Source organism: Anabrus simplex, chromosome 2 (genome assembly GCF_040414725.1).
Source record: "Anabrus simplex isolate iqAnaSimp1 chromosome 2, ASM4041472v1, whole genome shotgun sequence".
In the NCBI taxonomy this organism is placed as follows: domain Eukaryota; kingdom Metazoa; phylum Arthropoda; class Insecta; order Orthoptera; family Tettigoniidae; genus Anabrus; species Anabrus simplex.
This window is the reverse complement of record NC_090266.1, coordinates 991,397,459-991,423,349: the sequence shown is the minus strand read 5'-3', so window position 1 is coordinate 991,423,349 and position 25,891 is coordinate 991,397,459. Positions and strand designations below refer to the sequence as shown.

Sequence of the window (25,891 nt, the reverse complement as noted above, 5' to 3'; positions counted from 1 at the left end):
AAAAATAAGACGAATTAGAAGAGAGAAATTAGCTTATGTCTTGGTTTTGTCTACAGCCCTCATAAAGGCTCCCCATCTGCAAATTAAGATTTTTTCCATGAGTTAGCAACAGAAATAAGCAGATTAAGGAATACGTATGTATGAAGATGTAGGTATTATACTGACGGGGGACTTCAATGCGATGATTGCAGAGCAAAAGCCAGCATACTGTAAAGCGGTAGAGGAAAGAGTAGTTAACAAAAAGAAAAGTCAAGATGTAGCGTAAAATAAGTACGGCAAAAAATTATTAGAACTGTGTGGTACTGAAGAAGTGTATATTTTGAATGGGTGGTGGCCAGGAGTTGAAAGGGGGTAATTTGATATATATAACAGAGATGGGAGAAAGTGTTATATACCTCAGAAAAGTCTTCAAGTAATATTTTGAATTGAGAAGTGTCAAAATTATGAAGATAGGGATAGGATATGCAATTGAAAATAACCAAATAGATGCAACAATAGAGCTTACAGATAATACTATATTGATAGCAGAATGGAAGATATGAGTGCAGGGGATAGGGCTGTCAAGAAATAGTGGGTGGTACAATGAAGAATCCAGACAGAAAATAATGGAAGTAGCGAAAGCATTAAAATCATATATGATCGTGACTGTATCCCAAAAGTTTATGGTTTTACCTCGAGTGATTTGATTTCCACAGGTAAATATAATATTAATGCATTCTAATAAACTTCTTTCTTGGTACCTTACTTAACTAGCATTAATTTTTATTCCTGAAATAAGAATTTCATTTTGTAGTAAATGAAAGGAGTATAAAGAACTATTGGTTAACATAAGTTACTTATGGCAGAAGAAACAAGCTGACAGACTAAACAGAGATTCTAAAAGTGAGGATAGTAAGAAAGTGTGGAACAGAGTAAACCAAATTTATAGAGGAAGAAAAGGAACAAAACAAGTGAATATAAGTCGTGCTGAGTGGATCAAACATTTCAGACGGCTTTTAAATGGGTAGAATAGTTGGAAACCTAACATAGAAAGGGACTGGGTTTTCGAGGGAATTGGAGTGCACCCTGCCTACTTTACATGAGGACATTTTAAGAAAAGATTCAATAGAGAAAGTGCGAAAAGGGAAAGCAGGAGAAATTTAAGGTATCAATAATGAATTTTGGAAGGAAGTAGGCAAGAATAACTTTAGGGTAAAGGGGGCTAAGAGTTCGCAGCGTCTAAGAGTTCGCTACGTATAAGAGTACGCATAGTTGTTTGCGTGTAGTTGGGAACACTGCAATTGTGTTTTAGCGGTCGTGCAGTGAAATTGTTAGCGATCGTGACTGTATCCCAAAAGTTTATGGTTTCACCTCGAGTGGTTTGATTTTTACAGGTAAATATCATATTAGCACATTCTAATAAACTTCCTTCTTGGTTCCTTACTTAACTAGCATTAATTTTAAACACATACCAGGAGTAATTTCAGTCCATTATGAAGTAGTGCACTCTATAGCCTCGCTGATCGCATGCATGCTGTCTGCTTGTCTGACAAGTGGTGCGATCTAGCGATGATTATTTAAAACTGTTGCAATGCTGCCAAGAGTACGCGCGAACTCTTACACACTCGTCGTGCATACTCTTTGACGCTCGCTTTCTTTAGGGAAGGAAACGATTGAATTGTTTTCTTCTATTATATTGTGATGCCATATTTCAGAATCTTTACCATGGGGAAGTATAAAAGAACGTCGAATCGCAAACTCGTGTTCACAGAACAAAATCTCGAGGAAGCAAAGCGGAGAATCGAACAAGGGAATTCGCAGAGACAGGTGGCCAGAAACATGGGTCTTAATGAAGCAACTCTAAGGAACCGTCTGAAATGTGTATATATAAGCTCAATAATTTATGCGTACTTGGCGTAGTTGTTAACATCATTGGATGTCACTACTCTGCCACGAATTTAAGACTTTGGGGGGCTAGAACTGTGTCCTTCACATGCAAGTCCCCTATTTGGTGTCAGTTTCGAAGACGTAGGTGTAGGCTCACGCAATTATTATTATTATTATTATTATTATTATTATTATTATTATTATTATTATTATTATTATTATTATTATTATTATTATTATTATTAAGATCAGTACCGCAAGCTAAATAAAATAGTTTAATGAAGCATATTCTTCACTTACGGTACGATGATCGTTTCTGATCGTGCATTGGCAGCCTCAGTGAAAACCAAGAGAATAATAAATTAACAAATAACAGACTAAATGTATGAAAAGGAGTAGAATGAGAATTAAATTAAATTCTTAGTCTCTTTTGTCTACTTACAATATTCTTGTTTTAGGGAACCATGCCTACATCATTGGGGAGATATAAGAAAGCGCTAACTGAAGAAATGGAGAAAGAGTTAGCAGACCATTGCAGGGACTTGGATGATAGGTTCTATGGAGTTACAAGGAAGCAGTTAATGCAAATTGCCTATGCTTTGCTGAAGCAAACGACATTGCTGAAAGGTTTAACGTAGAAAAGAAGCTTGTTGGGAAAGACTGGTTCTCGGCCTTCCGTAAACGCCATAGGCTCAGTGTTCGAAACCCTGAGCAGTGCAGTTTGGCAAGAGCGCGGGGATTTAACGGGTTTCAAGTAAGTCGGTTTTTCAAGAACCTCAAGGAAGTTTATGAAAGAAAATATTTTTCTCCTGGTAAGGTGTTTAATATGGATGAGTCTGGCATTTAATCCGTCCCAAATAAGTCGCCGAAAACTGTAACTGCAACAGGAAAGAAAAATGTATGCTAAGTCTCATCTGCAGAAAGTGGGCAACTGATTACAGTAGTGTGCTCTACTAGTGCTACAGGAGTTTATGTTCCTCCTGCAATTATATTTCCAGGAAAGAAAAGAAATGAAGAATACTTCAGAGAAGCACCACCTCTTTCACTCACCTTAATGTCAGATACAGGCTATATGAATGCTGATCTCTTTGCTAGTAACTGGCTTCCACATTTCCAACATAATGTTAAGGCGTCAAATGACGACCCGGTGCTTTTGATCCTCGACAACCACAGTTCTCATTGCTCATTACAAGCAGTGTAATTCTGTAGAAAGAACAATATAATACTGCCTTCGATTCCTCCGCACACCACTCACAAGTTTCAACCTTTAGACAGGTGTTTCTTTGGGCCCTTAAAATCTGCTTTTTCAGATGAAGTAGACAAACACATGGTAGCCAATCCTGGGACACCTATACACAAGACCGTCATAACCAGTCTCTTCAGAAGAGCCTACAGTAAATTTGCAACAGTTCCTCTGGCTGAGAAGTCTTTTGCTTGCACTGGAATTTTCCCCTACAACGTAGATATTTTTACAGACATTGATTACCTTCCAGCCACAGTGACAAAGATTCCAGCTCAGTGTGTGAACTCGGGAGAAAGTGAGACTTCGTCACAAAATGTTACGCCAAAAGAGCCCGAGACTGCACCTCAACAGTCGACTTTTCCACCACGTAGCTCACTAGATAGGATTTCTGTTCAAACTCAGACATCACCACCTAGAGTTTCTGGTCGCCAAAACTCTGAAGAAGTCACAGAGCGCGTCAGTGTGCGGTCTTTATACCCCATGCCTAAACGAGTGGACGGGTCGACAATAAAAAGAAGAGCCTTATGTCTAAGGTCTGAAATACATTCTGATTACCCCTACAAGAAACAGCTCGAGACAAAATTAACAGCAGCAACGGAAAAGTGTCAGATAAAAACAAAAAGAACTCTGAAATATTCAAAGCAAAGTAGCACCGATAAACCAGAAAGTTCTCAACAGTCAACATCAAGAACAACAGAGGGTAATGAAAAGCGAATTACGTCGAGAGAGGAAGAAGAAACTTATTGCTCTGGCTGTGGTGAAAATTTCGCCGAGGAATGGATCAAGTGTTGTATTTGTGATCAGTGGTAGCATGAGGAATGCTCTGGTTTTGAAGGGATTCGTGCTTTCGTGTGTGATCGTTGCACATAGATGGTTTCTTAAGTGCGAACTCTTAAACGGATTCATCGCGTACTCTTACCCGACTGTTCTGCCAAGAGTACGCAAATGCATATTTCATTATTTTTGTGCAATGTTAATCACACTTTAATACTGTATATATGTAGGCTGATAGACAATGTGTATTAAGTCAAATGTACACGATTATTATTCCAAGCATTAACAATTTCGTATTTAGTGCGTACTTCTAGCCCCCTTTACCCTATCCTCAAAAGCACAGTGGAAATATTTAATACGATATTTGAAGGAGCGAGAGAACCAAAATCATAGCAGGAGGGAGTGATTTGTCCCACATGAAAGAAATGGGGTGAGAGATAAAATTCAAGTAACTACGGAGAGAGGGATAATGCTCCTAGATTCACTGTCCGGTTGCATGGCTAACTGGTTAACGTGCAGGCCTTTGATCCAAAGGGTCTCGGGTTTGACTCCTGGCCGAGTTGGGAATTTTAACCTTCATTGGTTAATTCCGATCGTTGTGTGTGCCGTCTTCAGCATTAGAATTCATCGTAGGTAGAGCCCCGTTCTCATAGACGCGCAACTCAAATGACATGCACCAGGCCTATCTGGAGACACGCACCATTTAAAAGAACTAAATTCCCTCCTTCTTCTTTTTCTTCTACCGCTTTCCCCACACCTGTGGGGTCGCGGATGTGAATTGTGTCGCACATGTGGATTTGGCCGTGTTTCACGACCGGATGCCCTTCCTGACGCCAACCCTATATGGAGGGATGTAATCACTATTGCATGTTTCTGTGGTTGTTGGTAGTTTAGTGTGTTGTCTGAATATGAATAGGAAACTGTTGGAACAAACACAAACACCCACTCCCCGAGCCAGAAGAATTAATCAGTCATGATTAAAATCCCCGATCCGGCTTGAAATTGAACACGCGGCCCTCTGAAACTTAGGTCTCAACGCTGACCATTCAGTCACGGTGTTGGCCAAAATAACTAAGTTCGCTAAGTAAGATATATACAGGGATATTGAAAAAAATACTATTGAACTGGGCAGAGGAATGCTTGATCCTGTCAAGAGTCCTGTCATTATTTAAAATGGGAGTGAGGACAAGTGATAATACGATGGTTGTTAAAACAATAATGGATAAATACATGAAGAAGAATAGAGGCAAACTGAACCTCAAAGCAGTCGATTCAGAGAAAGCTTTTGATTCAGTCAGTAGACTGGCTGTCGCATATAAGTTGAGTGAGATCGGAATATTAGGGATGATAATAAGAGCAACTGGAAATGCATATGCTGAATTTAAATGTTCTATTAAAGTGAAGGGTAGGGTAGTAGAGGGAGAGACATTTTAAAAATTGGGGTCAAGCAGGGTTTCAAAGTGTCACCAATATTACTTTTGTTATTAATTAATGATATTTCCAATCGGAACCGCGGTTCAATCAAATCCCGGTCACTCCATGGGAGATTTGTGCTGGACAAAGCGGAGGCGGGACAGGTTTTCCTTCTGGTACTCCGGTTTACCCTGTCATCTTTCATTCCAGCAACACTCTCCACTATCATTTCATTTCATCTGTCCGTCATTAATCATTGCCCCAGAGGAGTGCGACAGGCCTCGGCAGCCGGCACAATTCCTATCCTCGCCGCAAGTTGGGGGCTTCATTCATCCCATCCATGACTCGGTCATCGACTGGAAAACAGGTTGTAGGTTTTCATTTCATTCATTTCCAATCGGAAGGCTTTGAGAAAGGAGTCTCTCCATGTATTGAGAACCAAGATATTCCTGGTCTGATTTTCGCAGACAGTATTCTTCTATTCATATTAACACCTGTCAAAAAGCAGAATAGTGTTAATGATATAGTAAATTATTGTAAAGAGTGGAATCTAAAAATAATCCACAGAAAACCAGAGTTATGATGTGTAAAAGGGGGCGACCAACTCACAAAACGTGAACAGTGGTGAATGGGAATTACCTAGGGACAATTATAAGCAGCAATGGCACATGGACAGAACAGATAAAAGGGGACAAGTGAAGTGAGTAAGTGCTCTGGCTAGTATAAAAATACTGGATAGAAAGATGCTGAATATCGAATATAAAATCAGAAAAAATGTGTATAATTCATTAGTTTGAACAAAGTCATTGTATAGAGTAGAAATTTCTGCGGGAGCGGGAAGGAAGCTGATCGTGACCTTAATTAAGGTACAGCCTCGTGTGAAAATGGGAAACCATGGAAAACTATCTTCTTGTGAGTGTGTGGGGACTTGCAGCATTAGATTTAGTGGTAAGTCAATTTGCCAAACTAATAATGTGATTGCCAAGCTGTATTGCAAACAGTGGAGTGAGAATGAAGTGTGAAGTGGTGAATATACGGGCAGATATTGTTAAATGAATAATTAAATATTGGTTGAGGCTAAGGAACAGCATACCACCACCAAATGAAACATCAAAATGAGGGTTATTAGGTGGATGAGGTGAAAAAACTACTGGATGTTACAGGAATGTCATACCATTGGGAAATCAATTTATCAAGGCATGATATGGGATTGTGTAAGATGGTGGTCCAAAGAGTGATAGATACCTATTGAAAGACAAATAATTAGGACAAAAAGTAATTTTCTAAAAATATGACAAGGAAGGACTGAACTGTTAACAAAAAGGGAGCAAGATAATTTAGTGGCTGATGGGAGTATATAAGAATAAAACTATGAGACAAAAAATGAGGAATATCGATGCATTTCCTGCAATAAATATATGGAAGTGGCACACCTACTAAAAGGTTGTAATGAAAGAAGAAAGATCAGACAGAAATACATTTACGCCGTAGTTAAATTATTAAACAGATAATGGAAGACAGCAGGAAGAACAATAAAACTATGTAATTTTATAAGAGGAATGTGGGAAAAGAAATCTAAAGAGGATGAAAACTGTAAGTGAAGTCATCGATGATGTGACATTAATGAGATTTAGCATAGGGAGTAGCATAGTGCAATTCCTTTTCCTCTTAATGATGCAGGGACTTACATTATGCTATACAGCGGCCCTTCCTCCTTAGATGACTTCGAAAGCCTGACAGGGGTATAGATCTTGCTTCTCCCCTAACAAGAGGAATTACACAATCCCTCTGCAAAGATTTCGTTAAGGTACTGACATCCATGTCTATTAGGCGTCATCTGTACTCAGGATCAGCATCCATTACAATGGACCATCGCCGAAAGGTGATGTGCCTTGAGACAGAACCACTCAGTTTCGGTCCTAAATGTATGACAAACGTAGGAGTTCCTGGCTAGGTAAGAAGTGGAAGGGACAGACCAAGAGTAATCTGTACAAGTCATAAAATCAGATCAATTTCAAATAATACTCACAATTTTTTGCACCATTCTCCAACCTTGTATTGTTGGATCTCGAACTATCTGAAGGAACGATCTATAGATGAGCAAGGTCAATTTTGTCACCGAAAATGGAGCTTTGCTGTAACAGACCAAAACACAGATTAACTGAGAGAAAAAGAGAGGAAAATCTTTTACCTAAAAAGAATGAGACAAAATGTACAAAAATACTAAGACACGGGGTTGTAGTGCAAGGGTGAGAGAGACGTTTTATGTAATACGTAGAAATAAACCCTTAGTGTGTGAGAGAAAGAGAGCATTAGTTTTACTACAGGAGAGAGTGAGAGAGAGAGAGAAGGAGAGTGTTTCACTGTAAGGCCGAGTAAGTGCCTGCCTGGTTTGGTTCACGTAGCTGTCGACTTGCATCCGGGAGGTAGTGGATTTGAACCCCAAGAAGATGGTTTTCCGTGGTTTCCCATTTTCACTTCAGGCTGTATCTTAATTAATGTCACGACCAGCTTCCTTCCCGTTCCCAGCCCTTTCCATCACATCGTCGCCATAGGACCTATCTGTGTAGGTGCGACGTAAAGCAGTTCGTAAACATTTGCTGTAAGATATGAGCATTTATTGCAAGAGAGAAACAGAGAGAGTTTTACCATAACTTTACTGTAAGAGGGCGAGAGAGAGAGAGAGAGAGAGAGAGAGAGAGAGAGAGTTTTACTATAATGGAGAGTGTTTTAAGAGAGAGCATTTTGCTGTAAGAGAGAGAGGGAATTTTACTATAACTTTATTGTAAGAGAGAGATGAGTCTTCACTGTAAGAGAGAGAGAGAGAGAGAGAGAGATTTTAAGAATAATGAGTTACTCATGTCAATAGATTTACTTACACGTTAACAGATACCCCCTTCAGTTAAAAAGTTTGCAACCTTGACACTCTTAAGGCAGACAATTGTAAATTAGATTATTATTATTATTATTATTATTATTGAGAATTAGAGATCTTCAGTATTATTATTATTATTATTGTTATTATTATTATTATTATTATGATTATTGAGAAAAGGGCTCTTTAGTTATTATTATTATTATTATTATTATTATTATTATTATTATTATTATTATTATTATTATTATTATTATTATTATTATTATTATTATTATTATTATTATTATTATTATTATTATTATTATTATTATTATTATTATTATTGAGAAAGGAGCTCTTCAGTAGCTCAGATCGAGGATTAATACTTACAATTCTTTGTCCCAATCCTTCGTGACCTGAAAGGAGACAATATGATCTGTTAAACTTGTGGAATTGTCCGTGTAAATAGGCTATACAAGGGGAAGGAAAATCATACAAGCAATTTATACATAATATATGTGTACCAAACATGTAGATGTGAGTGTGTGTGTGTTTGAGAGAGTGTGTGTAATAATGGCTATCAAATGAAATTTGACACTTAGGATCAAGTGACTTGATTTTAATTTTAAGAAATACTAAAACCAAAATATTGATAGTATTTATGAATTGTAATTGACGAGTAATTAATCATATCACAGTATCCATGATTGTGCTTGCATAGGCTATAGGACAGTGAACAGGTGAAAATATGATAGCAAGTCAAATGAACATCTTAAACATGTAATAAAAATCCTAAACGTTGCTCCACGGTTCTGTTCGCTTGCAGTGCTTTTACAAAGACTTTAACGAATATCCTCTATGCAGCAGCACCATGCAGATAAGCAAACACCATCAAAGTACAGGGTAGCAATGGCCGTCCCACTTCAGAGATGCATGAAGGAACAACGGTCTCTTATCCGGTTCTTGAGTAGTGAATGTGTGCAACCTATTGAAATTCGTCGACAAATGACAAGCTTGCCACAGCAGCAACATGGCAATGCTTGGCAATAGTTGCGACTCATCTAAAACCTGCGTTTTGAGTGTCTTCCACATCCACCAGTGGCGCCTTCTGTCTATTCGCATACTCGCGAACATGCATGGCATTTATTTTGAAGTAAAGCGCAACAAGCTTCCGATCAAGCAACTAACTTATTTTCAATATGTGCATGCTCTCCCCACTGCTATTGTCACCTCTCACAAGTAGGTTGTTTCCTGGCAGAAACGCAATATCGGGCTCGTGCGAGCGGTCCTGTGAATTTGTAGAACCAGAACTGTTAGCGGGGAAAAGGGGGCAAGGTAGTCTCGTAAAGGACATTTGGAGACAATTTCGATAAGTTCTACTCATGCGCTGTTGCAAGTAACAATGAGTGGTGTAGGACATCTCTACCGAAGAACTTTACCACCACTTGCTATCGTCAGGAGCCCGCACTTTCTGCTCACTCACCCCCATGTGAGGTAAATTATTTACACTTGCTAGACCAGGCCAATTGAGTGAAACGTGGCTTTCCGTGACAGGCCTTCGCCCACGTGTTCGTCTCTTTTGTTTCTGCTAAATGATAAATCTGCTAACAAAAGAGAACTGTAGGGTGGATTAATTCATCACCGTGTGGTTGAAACCGTTAGATAAAGAGATGGGGAGTGTCAACGGATGTTGGAAGAGTATGTCTGTCATTCTATTTGTGTGTGTGTGCACGAGAAAGAGAAAGAGAGCGAGGTAGACAGAACATGAGTATGAAAGAGAGGAATGTTGCACACTCACAGACCTTGATCCGCCACTGACATCCCCCATATTTTCAGACCTCACCCCTTGCGATTACCACACGTTTAGGCCACTCAAGGACACACTGAGAGAAAAGACATCCGTTTGGATTAAGATTAAGGATGAAGGTGGTGCACGAATGGCTGTGCAGGCCACCAAAATATTTCTTCTAGAAGAATCCCTGTACTTTGTGAATGCTAGGGAACTTGCATTGAACGTAACCGAGACTACATATTCATCCCCATATTATGCATTCCTCTGGCACAGCAGAATCGGTCCCAGCTGGCTCTCATAGCATACTAGCATACTAGCATACAAGGGAAATGTCAATGGGAGGACAGTTGAAATAACAGAGTTTTAAGAATAGCATGTAGCCATGAAAGTCAAAATTAAAAAAAACTAGAAAAATAAATTCACATTACGCTACACTTCAACGGGAGGTTATTTTCGTACAAACAAGAAATAAAAAGATCATAATAAATTATTACTCGCAACAAATAAGGAAACAAAAACACAAAATAGTACATTACGCTAACTATAACAGAAATTCAGGATTTCATTGAACCAAATAGACGACAAGGCACCTCCCACTTCACTGGGTAATTCTCTCACTGCTTAGTGTAACTAACCTGCTACATAAAAAGCGATGCATTGTTGTGAGATTTATATTGTTAGGAATAAAACACTATCTGTTTTATCGTTCTAAATTCTAGTATGACCCAGTAAACACACACAGTAGTGAGAATGACTGCTGGTACAAACAGGTGGGAACAATGGCGGAAGGGTAGCCAGAGGCCAAGATGCAAGATAGAGGTGGTACCTCTGATACTGATTCGCACCAGCTGAAAAGATAACTGTTTGGGACGATCGGCTCTTGAAGGGCTGTAATGTTAGGTGCCAGCCATGTGGTAGCCCCATTTGGTACCTCCTGGAAGGGGCTAGTGGGTCAGACGACCGGAGATCTCCCAGCCGGCTTAGGAATGAACTCGATGGATGAAGTTGTACATATAAACGGCTTCGGTGGTAGGGTCATGTGAGGTGAATGGAGGAGGATAGGTTACCTAGGAGTATAATGGACTCTGTTATGGAGGATAAGAGAAGTAGTGGAAGAAACCACACGACGATGGTTAGACTCAGTTTCTAACTATTTAAAGATAAGAAGTATAGAACTGAACAAGACCACAGAACTAGTTACAAATACAGGATTGTGGTTAGTAAATTAAGAGAGGATTGCAGACTGAACATTGAGAGGCATAACAGTCTATAATGAAGATGTATGTAATACATATAAAGTTATGACTACACTCCACTAATTGCTGTCTGTTTGCAACTTCTGTGTCCGGCCTCACCGCAGATTGTACGGTTCGCTGGCATTACTTGAGACAAGTAATAATCTGATTAACAGCTCGCCTTACTTTAACTTTAGTTCGCAAATCCCGTCACCCCGCTCAGCCGCACAGCAGCTGTATTCAGACAGATACGAACACAGGGCTGCTGGCCACCACAACACACGACTGGTCCTTGGCTCAACTCAAGTTCAACACAAAGAACTACTCAAAACTAACAGCTGAACAGCGATCACTCAACATCAACAACTCGACCGTACTAGCCAGCACTACAATATTAATCACATCAACGACAGTTAACACTGCTTAACACTGCTCCAATTCGACTCATGCCAGCTATTCTACACACACTGACTCCAAGACAGTCTACAGTCCTCTGTAGTACATACACAGTACTCCCAGGCAGTACACAGACAGTACTCCGCTGAGAACACCACGATACAACTACTAGCTCTACTGTCGTCCAGCTCAAATCACTCCGCATCGGTACATCTACAGAACTCCACACAGTACTCCGCTCAGTACACGACGATACTCTGACACCTGTGGGACACTGATGGCAGCAAGCAGTACTGCTGCCCCAGTCCAACTACTCAATTCCAACACTGACTGACTGACTGACTGTTTGCATCTAGCCCCCTGTTTATATCCTGATGTTGGAATAGTAGGAGTATTCGTGGCTCAGCTAGAGAGGGAAGTATCTCTTTTCCCGTTCCAGAAGGCCCATGAGGAATCCAGCCGAAAACACAGTATACAGAAATGCCGGCTAAGACCTCCAGGCCGGCTGGGAGCTCCCCGGTCTGATTCACTAATCCCTTCCAGGAAGCACCGAATGGGGCTACGACAGGGCTCACACGTAACATTGCCCCTCTGATAGTTGATCGTCCCGATCGGTTATCTTCTCAGTTGTTCTTCGGTATGGCATCAATCGGTGCAGATGTACCACCTTCACGCTGTAACTTGGCCTCCGCTGTACTCGATAACTGACGTCATTTATTCCCCTTAGAACGCGGTAGGGGCTTTTCCATGTCTTCTGCAGCTTAAAAGACGAGCCTCTCTTCCTCGCGGGGTTATACAGTCGCCCTAGGTCGTTCTCCCGATCTCCGGTGGTGTTAGCTCGTTGGTCGCACCGTGCCTTCAATCGGTGGCTCTCCAGGCTCGAACTCTTACGGACAGCGGCGTGTACATACTCTGTCTCCTTGTCAGAGCCAAGTAGTGCCGGACGGTCGGGATACGATGGTCCTCAGGCCGGCCAAACGGTAAATCCACCGGAAGGTGGAGCTCTCTTACGAACGGTGTTTTTGCTGGTGCAGATCCCGTGGCTTCATGCATTACAGACCGGTAAACCAGGGAGAATAAGGAATGGTGACGATCTCCGTCCCTCTTCGTTTCCATCCAGGCGTCACGGCTCCAGTTTCCCTCGAAATCCACGGTGGTCCTTCGACAGGGGACTTAGTGCTCGCCCTCTTTTCTGGAACAGAACTTGCAGTCTTCTGAACAATGTCTTCGGGACAGAGCGTTGATATATAGGATGTGCTTTATATCGTGAAGACCTTTCTCGATCTTTTTCTGTCTACTTCCCACCTTCTTCTTGCCGTCTTCCGTCATTTGCTGGCCGCCGTCCGTCTTCTTCTGGCCACCTTCCATCTTATTCTGGCTGACCTCCGTCATCTTCTGGCCTTTCTTCATCTCCTTGCTGTCGTCTTTCGAATTTTTCTAGACATTGTCTCGTTCTGGCCATCCTCCACCTTCTTTCTGCCATCTTCAGTCTTCTTCTGACCGTCTTCCATAATTTTCTGGCCACCATTCGTCTTCTTCTAGCCATCTTCTATAATTTTCTGGCCACCATTCGTCTTCTTCTGGCCACCTTCCATCTTCTTCTGGCCAACTTCCGTCTTCTGGCCGTCGCCATCTTTTCGTGGTCGTCTTCCGAATTATTCTGGCCGTCTTCTGTCTAATTCTGGCTGTCCTCCACCTTCTTCCTGTCGTTTTCAATCTTCTTCTGGTCGTCTTCTTTCATTTTATGGCCACCGTCCGTCTTCTTCTGTCCAACTTCCGTTTTGTTCTGGCCGACGTTCATCTTCTCTGGCCGTCCTCCATCTTCCTCTGGTCGTCTTCCAAATTCCTCTGGTCGTTCTCTCCCTTCTTCCTGCCGTGTTCAGTCTTCTTCTGGCCATCTTCCATCCCCTTTATCATCCGCTTTTGGTTTTCCACTATATTCTTCTGGCTTTATTCCATCTTCATCATCCTTTACTGGCTTTCCTTCATATCCTTACCGGGCGAGGTGGCCGTGCGGTTAGGGGCGCGCGGCTGTGAGCTTGCATAGGGGTGATAGTAGGTTCGAATCCCACTGTCAGCAGCTCTGAAGATGGTTTTCCGTCGTTTCCCATTTTTCACACCAGGCAAATGCTGGGGGTGTACCATAATTAAGGCAAAGGCCACTTCCTTCCAACTCCTACCTATCTCTGTCGGTGCGATGTAAAGCCATAGCTTCATCTCCTTCTGCCCTTCTTTCATTTTCTTCTGGCTTTCTTTCAACTTCATCATTTTCTCCTCCATCTTTTCCATCATTTCGAAGAGCACATTTAACTGAGCCCGTATTTTCATGTGGCTTCTGGTCTCAACAGGCGTGCAGTAAACAACCACAAGAGGAAACCTAACGATGTATATAGAAGTTTATGTGTGTACTCACTATACGCTGATGTTCTAAAATGCTCCCGAAACCTGCAGCATCTGGCCCCCGCTGATTCATGCTGATTACAATGAAGTATGACACATAGGGTCTTTTCTTCCTTCGGATACCACTTTTGTTACAAATCAAACACGCCTATTTTATCTATATAATTTAATTCTAGGGTGACCTAATAACCACACACCCATGAATGACTACTCTCCACTAATTGCTGTCTATTTACAAATTATCTATCCTCCTCACAGTAGGTAGTCCTGTTCGCTGACATTACCTGAGACAGGCGATAATCCTGATTGACAGCTCGCCTTATTTTCACTTTCGCTCGCAAGTCCAGTCACACTACACAGCGACTGTAGGCTTGCAGATACGAGCACGGGCTACTGACAACCACAACACACGACTGTTCCTTGGCTCGACTCATGTTCAACACAAAGAACTACTCAACGCTGACAGCTAAACAGCGGTCCCTCAACAATAACAACTCAACAGTGCCAGCCAGCACTACAACATTAATCACAACAACGACAATTAACACTGCTCCAATTCTACTCACGCCAGCTATTCCACACACTGACTCCAAGACAGTCTACAGTCCTCGGTAGTGCATATACAGTACTCCGCTAAGTACTCTACACCTGTGGGACACTAACGGCAGGCAACGCTATTGCTACCCCTATCCAACTACTCGGCTTCAACACTGACTGACTGACTGACTGACTGACTGACTGACTGTTCGCGAGTACGCCCATTTTTACATCCTGATGTTGGAGAACTAGAATATTCGTGGCTCCGCTAGAGAGGGAAGTTTCTCGTTTTCCGTTCTAGAAGGCCCACGAAGAAACAAGAAGAAAGCACAATACACGGAAAAGCCGGCCATGCCCTTAAGGCCGGCTGGGAGCTCACTGGTCTGACTCACTAATCCGTTCCAGGAAGTGCGGGACGGGGCTACGGCAGGGCTGGCACGTAGCAATTTCCCCAAGTCAATGCCTCAAACCCGGATTGTTAATTTCCATAACTCTTCGCTCAAGAAGGCGGAGCTGAGCATTCATTGGCTGTACAATAATTAACTTACGAATATATAATAACATTTCCAATAGGACTGTGTTAAACGGTATATTGAATATTAAATGACCTATATCTTACAATGGCACCTAATTCCGACTCCTTGGTTTAATGGTCAGCGTTGAGGCCTTCGGTTCAGAGGGTCCTGGGTTTGATTCCCGGCTGGGTCGGGGATGTTAATCGCGTGTGATTAATCCTTCTGGCTCAGGGACGGGTTGTTTGTGTTTGTCCCAACACTCTCCTCTTCATATTCACACAAGGCACCACACTAACAATCACCACAGGAACGCGCAGGAGTGATTACACTCCTCCATACAGGGTTGGAGTCAGGAAGGGCATCCGGCCGTAAAACAGGGCCAAATCCACATGTGCAGTTCGCACCCGCGACCCCACAAGGTGTGGGAAAAGCGGTAGTAGAAGAAGAAGAATCTCACAATGGCACCTAAGGCCAGTCATGCCTTACGGTAACGCAGTGGAGACTTCGTCTATTTCTATGGAGAAAGAAAGCGGAGGGATTTAAAACGCCATATCCATGTGAAAAAATTTCTTTCGGCAATTCATTAATTGAACTGGAGCCTCCGTGGCTCAGGCGGCAGTGCGCCGGCCTCTAACCGCTGGATATTGTGCTGGACAAAGCGGAGTTGGGACAGGTTTTTCTCCGGGTACTCCGGTTTTCCCTGTCATCTTTCATTCCAGCAACACTCACCACTATCATTTTATTTTATCTATCAGTCATTAATCATTGCCCCAGAGGAGTGCGACAAGCTTCCAATCTTGATCATTTCGGCGATTATGCCATCTTCTCCTGGTGCTTTATTGTTTTTGAGATTTAATATGATATTTCGTACCTTATCATGTGTAGGTGAACTGAATCTGTGTTTGGAACAGGTATATGAAATTGCAGTTTCTACGTAGGTGGTTCACTGTTGTGTAACTTCTCCAAGTGCTGCTTCAAGACGTAACAGCCTTTGTGTTGGTCTCCAGTGTCCCATCAGGGCGACGAAAACAAAGAGTGGGCGGCTTGTAGTTGCTCAGTTCTTCCCTAAAGGTTCTGTAGAAATTCCGTGTGCTGTTTCTTTTGAAGTCGTCATCAATTTCTTCTAATCTTTTGAAGTGGTATATGCGATTAATTCGTCTGAGTAGTTTGGACGTTCGCTTCTGAGTTTTTGAAAATATATTCCAAATCTTTGGCGTTTGGTAGCTGTGCCAATTCTTCCAGGATCGACTACGTGATACCAGAGCTTTGTCACAGTCAGAGGTCCACCAACTGTGTTTCTGTTTCCGTGGTGGTTGGCCGAGTTTTCTTGACGATTCTCGGATGGTCTCAAGAAGTGTGTCCCATGTTTGTACATTTGTTTGTAATTATTGCGCAAACTCTTATGCATGTTCTTTCAGATATTCCGGGTCAGTCCGTGAGATTTGAGGATTTTGATACTTTTTTTAGATTGGGTCTCAATCGAATTTTGATTTGTGGGAGATGGTGGTCGGACTCCACATAACCCTTGCGTACTCTCACGTTCATGATTTCCGGGGAAAACTTTCTGGCGATGTAATGGTCAATATGATATTCGCGAATGTGATTGGTTGGTGATTTCCATGTAGTCCATTTTGTGGTGGTTTCTTAAAATGTGTGGTCATCAATTGGAGATTGGCCATTCCACATACGTTGATTAAACGATGCCCGTTGGCGTTCGTCTTTCTGTGCGCTGAAAAATCTCCGATGATATGCCTGTGTTCTCGCTCTCTACCAATTTGTGCATTAAAATCTCCAAGGAGCATCTTGACATGATGCTGAGGGATCTTCGTAAGTGCTCGTTCCAGATGTGACCAGAATTTCTCAACTTTGTTTTTATCAGGTTCATTGTTGACCGGAGCGTGTGCATTCACTATTGTGTAGGCCTTGTTGGTGCATTTAACTGTGAGTACGGAGAGGCGTTTCGAGAGTGATGTGAAGTGTATCACCGAGTTCTGAATACTGTTATGTACTAGAAATCCTGTTCCCGGTAGGTTGCTCTTTGGTACTTTAATTGCAGGTTTTCCCTTGTATACGCGATATCCACAGGAGTCGAAAAGATCAGAATCGCGAAATTGCGTTTCTTGTACGGCAAATATGAGGATTCCGAATCTGTCACAGGTATCTGTCAGTGTCTTGAGTTTTCCTGTTTTGGTCAGTGTCTGTACGTTACGTATACCAATGAACTGTGTCTTGTTGAGTTTGAGGAGTTTTGGGAAGCTCGGACTCTTCCCAGCAAGATGTTCTGATCCCCCAGAATCCGAATGACCAGGTTTACCTTCGCTGTTATCAGCTCTGGACTGAGGTACTCGCTCTGTCGCTTGTGTTTCCATCATGCTATGTTCGTGGTTGATTTTAGCTGAAGGGCTTGAGCTCGGGTTGAGTGAGTCATTGATTACCGATTCACTCTCATCGTACGGGTTGTTAGTCCATACGGACAGCTGATGATTTGCTGACGTGTTGCCTCAAGATGTTTTCTGGCTGTGCTTGTTTTTGCTCCGCGAAAGGTATTTTATTTCCCTCAGACCCCCCGGATAAGTCTGGCGAGACCCCCTGTCCGCCACCTGGGACGCGCCCGATAGCGGAACAGGTAGAATTCATCACAGGTAGGGTCCCATCCTCCCAGACGCGCAGGTCGCCTATACGGTGTCAACTCGAAAGACCTGCACCAGACCTTTTCGGAGGCCACACGCCATTATTGTTATTATTATATCATATTTCATCCTTAACAACCAAAGTAAAAATAACCTGGCGTTAAATCATGATGATCGTCCGAGACGCAAGGGTGTTTGGAAAACCGTTCCTATGGAGTTACAGCCAGCGCTGATCAAGCATTTCAATGCCATTCGTACTGGGGCTGGATTATATCGTGCACATTTCTTCACAATTAAATTAATTCTTCACAATTAAATTGCAGTTAATTAATTGTTTTCCTTGATTAGGAGAAGCCAGTATAGCCAGAATGATTAACCATAGAAACACCTTAATCATTCCTGAGAAAATGGTGTTGAGAGTAATCTCTGAGTGCGAAAGTCGCAAGCCACACCTCCTGGAAGACGATCACACGTGACGTTACCTCGCTTACTTCTCCTTCATCCTCAGGGTTGGCCAAAATCTACGCCCAAACATTACCTGTTTTCCTTTCCACCCGAAATTCTTCTGATCACGAGTGTACATTAAATATTAACGAATTTCCTTTAGAATGAAACGATTTCCGTTATTGTATGTAAATTCAATAAAAATTGTGATTTTTCTCTCAATTTGCTAGCTTCCCTATAATTTCAGATCTGCTGTCTTTGTAGGTGGTTGCCGAAAATAAACGTAAATAGCTCGACCATGAAGATAGCTCTGATAATGATGACTTTGACAAGAACCTTGACTATGAAATAGACGGGGAAGAGATCGAATACAATCCTGGTGAGAAACGGGACTCTGATGGTGAAGTTCAGCATATGATTCTGCAGTCACGTCGGGTGGCTGATGATACTAATAATAAAAGTGAGATTGATTCAGTCAATGTTTTATCTGCATCTAACGACATGGAGACCACTAATACTGTCAACACACAAGCAACTGATTTCTCAAGAGGCCGGAAGCGAGTGTGTCACCACAGTGAGTGGAAGTTTAATGAAAGGTAAAATCGCCGAGAAGCAGAGGCGGAGTATAAATAAAAAAGGCAGATTAGTTCCAGCATACAAGTTGAGCCTGCGCGAAAACCTTCTCGTAGAAGAAAATGTTCAGTAAACATTATTTCTTAAGACAGGCAGTCTAGTTTTAACAGTTTCTCGAGAAAGGGAAATAAAGACGATATTAAGAAATTATACGTAGCCTCACACGTAATTGCTAAAAACGTGAGTAGCAGGGTAGTGCAAGAGAGATAGTTTAGGTGTAATTTGTAACTTCAGAACTTCTTTGAAGCTCGTGGCCGAAGACTTCAAGTCTCCAAAATATTTTTCTTAATACATTGATTATTTTTGAAATTTACGTAAAGACTGCCTTGGCCAAGAAAACTACTACCGGTAGTGGAATTGTTCAACCAGACCAGAGAGGAAAGAAGGTGCCACTAAATAAGTTGGGCGAAGAAATAAGGAAAGGCACCAGAAAGCACATCAGAATGCTTCATAAAAATGGGAGCCACAACAGCAGAGAGAAATCAGGTAGACTGTATAATGGTAGCCATATAAATAAAAAATCTATTCTTTGTACTTCGAACACTGCAAAAAAATAACCCAGGTTGAACAAGAGTTAACAGTAAAGCAGTGGCGTTACCGTGACATTTTGAATACCTGTACTGAGTTTAACATAGGTTTCAAGGAACCTGCTCATGATAGCTGTGATGACGGCGATGAGTTTCAGGTGAAACTAAAATGTAGTAATATAACAGACAAAGAAAGAACCATAATTAAATCAGACTACGATGTCCCTTGTCAGAGGCAGATATGAGACTTAGAAACAAGACCTTTGATAAAAATCTTTCAAAAGAACCTGGATACAAAAAAGTTATCATATTTGATCATCAGAAATGTCTGCCTACACCTCACTAAACCAATTCCAGTGTGTTTTACACAAGACATACAAGACATAGTTTTATCTGTCAGTCCTTGATGCTAAAGGACAAAAAGTCTACAGTTGCATGTGGATGAAACAGTTGCAGATCGTGGACCTAAAGAAGTATCATCTTATTTACTGAAGAGGGTTCTCCAATGATTATGTCATAGTTTTGGATACTAAGGTGTGTTCTTAATCTCCAAGTGATCAGCCACAAAGTTTTATTGAATGGACGCACTCGTATGGAGGTAGACGGTGTCCATGCTGTTACTGAACGAGCCAAAAACAAACTGGGTTCAAATATCATCATTGCGACACCTTGGGATTAGCAACAATTTATTCGCTAGTGCCGCATCATGGAACTGATTGAAATGTATGACATGCAAATGTCAGACTCCCAAGAGCTTGAAATTCTTTGGTAAAACCAGCGGTGCCCAAACGCTGCACAGTTCACAGTATGTACAGTAACCGCACACTGACTTCGCACGCGTGAAGTGCTTGGTAGGCGTGTCTGCTCTCGAGGAGAGAGAGACGTAATGTGGTGGGGAGCACTGACCGTAGAGTTGGCCACGTGTATTGTATGAGTTTGACGGCTAAGGAACATAGTATACACGGTTCAGGACGGCGGTTCGTTGGAAGTGCTGTTGCAAACGCATTGCATTATGAAAACCATACCAGAAAAGAGAAGAAGTGGCGAAAATTTAGAATCCTTTAAAACACATGTTTGTGAGAGGTTTTCCTCTGTAATGAAAATTCACAAGCCACGGTTGCATGCGAGATTATCTGACGAAAGCTTGCGAAACAGCTTGCGCTTGTCTGTGTGTCGTACGTTTGTGCCGGACATTGGTTTCATCGTTACTTCGACAAAGCGTTAATAAGATACGATACAATAGCATTTCGTTTGTGATATAATGTTAATTAGAATGTATTCTCACAGGTTACTCAAACAAAGGCATATCGTATGGATTTGTATTTGTTTATTGTATATGACGTATAAACTACAATGAAATCTATATATATATATGTAAAGTAACATGTCCTGACTGACTGATTCCTCATCGCCGAGCCTAAACTACTGGACAGAAAGAAATGAAACTTTTGGAATACATTTACATTACATTATATCTGCTCATTAAGAGAGGATTTTTGAATATTACATTGCTAAGAGGGTGAAAAGGGGGTCGAATTGTTTAAATGAGTATATTTATATCTCAAAAACTTGACAGATTAGAGATGTAGAAATTGGTATTTGGAATCTCCTTAAAAAAAGGGACACGTATTTTTCATTTTTCTGAAAATCCTCTCAGGGGGGTGAAAAGAAGTGAAAAATGGGTTCAGTTCTTTTTATGAGGATGCTCATATATCAAAAACTGAAGATATTACAGACATAACAATTGGTCTTTGGAATCTCGCTTAAAAATAAAGAAACATATATTTTTTGTTTTCGGAAAATCCACATAAAGGGGTGGAAAGAAGTGGAAATATGGGTGAATTTAAAAAAAGAGTAAATCTACAAGTATCTCAAAAACTGAAGATGTTACAGACATGAAAACTGGTTTTTGGAATCTTCTTTAAAATAAGGAACCACGTTCTTTTATTTTGCGAAAATCCACTTAAGGGGCGGAGGTGTTGAAAAGAAGTGAAGGAGTTGAATTCTTTTTATGAGGATACGTTGGCAGAAAGAACAGGATGTTTGGTCAGGCGATTGGCAGAAAGAACAGGATGTTTGGTCAGGCGACTACCGAATTATCAACACAAAATCAAACAGGGGTAATGCAGGAGTTGGTTTAATTTTGAATAAGAAAATAGGGCAGCGGGTAAGCTACTAAGACTAGCGTAGTGAAAGAATTATTGGCGTTAAGATAGACACTAAACCAATGCCCACCACAACAGTGCAGGTCTATATGCCTACTAGTTCAGCGGATGATGAGGAAATAGAAAGAATATATGAAGAGATAGAAGATTTAATACAATATGTAAAAGGTGACGAGAATCTGATTGTGATGGGAGACTGGATTGCAGTGGTAGGCCAAGGGAAAGAAGGTAATGCAATAGAAGAATTCGGATTGGGACAAAGAAACGAAAGAGGAAGTCGGCTGGTTGAATTCTGCACCGATCATAATTTAGTCCTTGCCAATACTTTGATCGAACACCACAAACGACGGCTGTATTCATAGACGAGACCTGGAGACACGGGAAGGTATCAAATAGACTTCATTATCATTCTGCAAAGATTCAGAAACCAGGTGTTGGATTGCAAAACTTTCCCAGGAGCAGACGTGGACTCTGACCACAAGTTGTTGGTCATGAAAAGGCTGAAGGAAATACAATAGAGGAAGAGTGGATAGTCATGAAAAATGAAGTCAGTAGGGGTGCTGAAGAAATTTTAGGAAGGAAGAAAAGATCAACTAAGAATCAGTGGATAACTCAGGTGATACTAGACCCGATTGACGAACGACGAAAATACAAGAATGTAGAAATGAAGAAGGAAGAAACGAATACAGGCGATTCAAGAATGAAGTGGATAGAAAGTGCAAGGCAGCTAAGGAAGAATGGCTGAAGGAGAAGTGCAAGGATGTCAAAGGTTGTATTGTTCTAGGAAAGGTAGATGCTGCATACAGGAAAATCAAGGAAACCTTTGGAGAAAGGAAATCTAGGTGTATGAATATTAAGAGCTCAGACGGAAGGCCACTTCTAGGGAAGGAAGACAAAGCAGAAAGTTGGCAGGAACATTCACAACAGTTGTATCAAGGTAAAAATGTAGACAATTTGGTTCTGGAACAAGAAGAGACTGTTGATGCTGATGAAATGGGAGAACCAGTTTTGAGGTCAGTTTGACAGAGCTGTGAGTGACCTAAATAGGAACAAGGCACCTGTAATTGATGACATTCCATCTGAATTACTGACTGCCTTAGGAGAAACCAGCATGGCAAGGTTATTCCATTTAGTGTGTAAGATGTACGAGACAGGAGAAGCCTCATCCGATTTTCTGCAGAATGTTGTTATACCTATTCCCAAAAAAGCCGGTGCTGACAGGTGTGAAAACTATCGCACCATTAGTTTAGTATCTCATGCCTGAAAAATTTTAACACGTATTATTTACAGAAGAATGGAAAAACAAATTGAAGCTGAGTTGGGAGAAGATCAATTTGGCTTCAGAAGAAATGTAGGAACACGTGAAGCAATCCTGACTTTACGTCTGATCTTAGAGGATCAAATCAAGAAGGTCAAGCCCACAATGCCATGTACAGAAGATGTTTTTTTTTGCTAGGGGCTTTACGTCGCACCGACACAGATAGGTCTTATGGCGACGATGGGATAGGAAAGGCCTAGGAGTTGGAAGGAAGCGGCCGTGGCCTTAATTAAGGCACAGCCCCAGCATTTGCCTGGTGTGAAAATGGGAAACCACGGAAAACCATCTTCAGGGCTGCCGATAGTGGGATTCGAAACTACTATCTCCCGGATGCAAGCTCACAGCAGTTGGGTTTTGAAGGAAGTGTAGGTGGTAAGAACGGCAGGGGTTGACAAAGATATGAATATGACAAGTAGATTATAGCAAATGTAGGATGCAATAGTTACGTAGAAATGAAAAGGTTAGCACAGGATAGGGTGGCATGGAGGCTGCATCAAACCAGTCTATGGACTGATGACTCAAACAACAACTTATATCTCTAAAACTGAAGACGTTACAGACATGATAATTGATATATATCTATACAGAAGGCAATTGGCATCCACTAAGGAAGTGTTTCAAAAAATCTCACCCCTAAGGGGATGAAACGGGGGTAAAACCCTAAAGACTAAAATATTCATTTCTCCGAAACCACTGACCACACAAAGTTGAAATGGCACTCAATGATTGCTTATTTATGTACTAGGTGTTAAATATGACAAGTTAGAAATAAATTCAGCCCTTGAGGGCAAAGTGGGGGTTAATACCCGGAAGCAAATATATTCATTTCTCTGAAACCGTGTGACATATGAGGTTGAAATTTGACACGATGGATCCTTCGGTATTTCTTAGATTTTCAATTAAACTTAGTCTTAAAATAATACACTCCTAAGGGTTTTTGACTAGGGATGGGGCTGACAACATAAATATTATTTTCGCTCCAACCGTATGCCATATGGGCTTGAAACTTCACATGATGGTTTTCCTATATGTAATGGATTTCTAAATAAAAAGTGGTCTTAAAATAATGCACCCCTAATATGTTTTGACCGGGGGGTGGGGGGTGAGACCTGATTACAAAAATAACAATTTCCCTGAAATCGCTTGACATTCGAGGTTGGAATTTCACATGGTGGTTACTACTCAATATCTTAGCTTTTAAATAAAAATTGGTCTTAAAACAACGCACCCCTAAGGGGTCTTGACTAGGGGTGATGTCCGATGACAAGCATATTTATTTCTCTCAAACCGTTTGACGTAAGAGATTGAAATTTCACGTGATTGTTGCTCCTATACATCTTCGACTTTAAATGAGAAGCCGTCGTGAAACGGCATAATCCTAAGGGGATTTGACAGGAGTTTGGGGCCTGATGACAAAAAAGAAGTAATTTCTCAGAAACCCCTTGACAAACGGAGTTGAAACTTTAAATGATGACTGCTCCTATGTGCATTGCATTTTAAGTAAAAGAGGTCTTAAACTGGGGGTATTGAGTGGGGGTGAGTTATGATGATATAATATCCTTTTCTATGAAACCATTTGACATGCGAAGTTAAGATTTCACGTGATGGTTGCTCCTATATGTTTTAGATTTTAAACAAGGAAAGGTCTTAAAACAATACACCTCTAAGAGGTTTTCGCTGCGGGGGTGACGACTTATGACGAAATTATTCACCCCTCCAAACAGTTTGACGTATGAATTTGACATTTTACAAGATCTTTGGATGTTGTAGGTGTCATACATACATGCATACATACATTATCATTATAGACTGTTATGCCTTTCAGCGTTCAGTCTGCAAGCCTCTGAGAATTTACTAAACGTCGCCACAATCCTCGATTTGCAACTAGTGTTGTGGCCTCATTTAGTTCTATACCTCTTATCTTTAAATCGTTAGAAACCGAGTCTAACCATCGTCGTCTTGGTCTCCCTCTACTTCTCTTACCCTCCATAACAGAGTCCATTATTCTCCTAGGTAACCTATCCTCCTCCATTCGCCTCACATGACCCCACCACCGAAGCCGGTTTATGCGTACAGCTTCATCCATCGAGTTCATTCCTAAATTAGCTTTTATCTCCTCATTCCGAGTACCCTCCTGCCATTGTTCCCACCTGTTTGTACCAGCAATCATTCTCGCTACTTTCATGTCTGTTACTTCTAACTTATGAATAAGATATCCTGAGTCCACCCAGCTTTCGCTCCCATAAAACAAAGTTGGTCTGAAAACAGACCGATGTAAAGATAGTTTCGTCTGGGAGCTGACTTCCTTCTTACAGAATACTGCTGATCGCAACTGCAAGCTCACTGCATTAGCTTTACTACACCTTGATTCAATCTCACTTACTATATTACCATCCTGGGAGAACACACAACCTAAATACTTGAAATTATCGACCTGTTCTAGCTTTGTATCACCAATCTGACATTCGATTCTGTTGAATTTCTTACCTACTGACATCAATTTAGTCTTCGAGAGGCTAATTTTCATACCATACTCATTGCACCTATTTTCAAGTTCCAAGATATTAGACTGCAGGCTTTCGGCACAGTCTGCCATTAAGACCAAGTCGTCAGCATAGGCTAGACTGCTTACTACATTTCCACCTAACTGAATCCCTCCCTGCCATTTTATACCTTTCAGCAGATGATCCATGTAAACTACAAATAGCAAAAGTGAAAGATTACAGCCTTGTCTAACTCCTGTAAGTACCCTGAACCAAAAACTCATTCTACCATCAATTCTCACTGAAGCCCAATTGTCAACATAAATGCCTTTGATTGATTTTAATAATCTACCTTTAATTCCATAGTCCCCCAGTATGGCGAACACCTTTTCCCTCGGTACCCTGTCATATGCTTTCTCTAGATCTACGAAACATAAACACAACTGCCTATTCCTCTCGTAGCATTTTTCAATTACCTGGCGCATACTAAAAATCTGATCCTGACAGCCTCTCTGTGGTCTGAAACCACACTGGTTTTCATCCAACTTCCTCTCAACGACTGATCGCACTCTCCCTTCCAGGATGCCAGTGAATACTTTGCCTGGTATACTAATCAATGGGATACCTCGATAGTTGTTGCAATCCTTCCTGTTCCCTTGCTTA

General features: G+C 41.3%; 1 protein-coding gene across 1 annotated transcript in view; it reads right to left on the bottom strand.

The window, feature by feature from the left end:
• The window catches only part of st (scarlet), a 580,386-nt gene that overhangs the window by 38,055 nt on the left and 516,440 nt on the right, over nt 1-25,891 (bottom strand). The window contains exons 8-9 of the mRNA XM_067141853.2: nt 8,544-8,569; nt 7,326-7,431 (exon numbers count right to left, since the gene is read on the bottom strand). Of these exons, the coding sequence (XP_066997954.2) occupies nt 7,326-7,431; nt 8,544-8,569 (132 nt within the window). The remainder of the gene's footprint in view (nt 1-7,325; nt 7,432-8,543; nt 8,570-25,891) is intronic.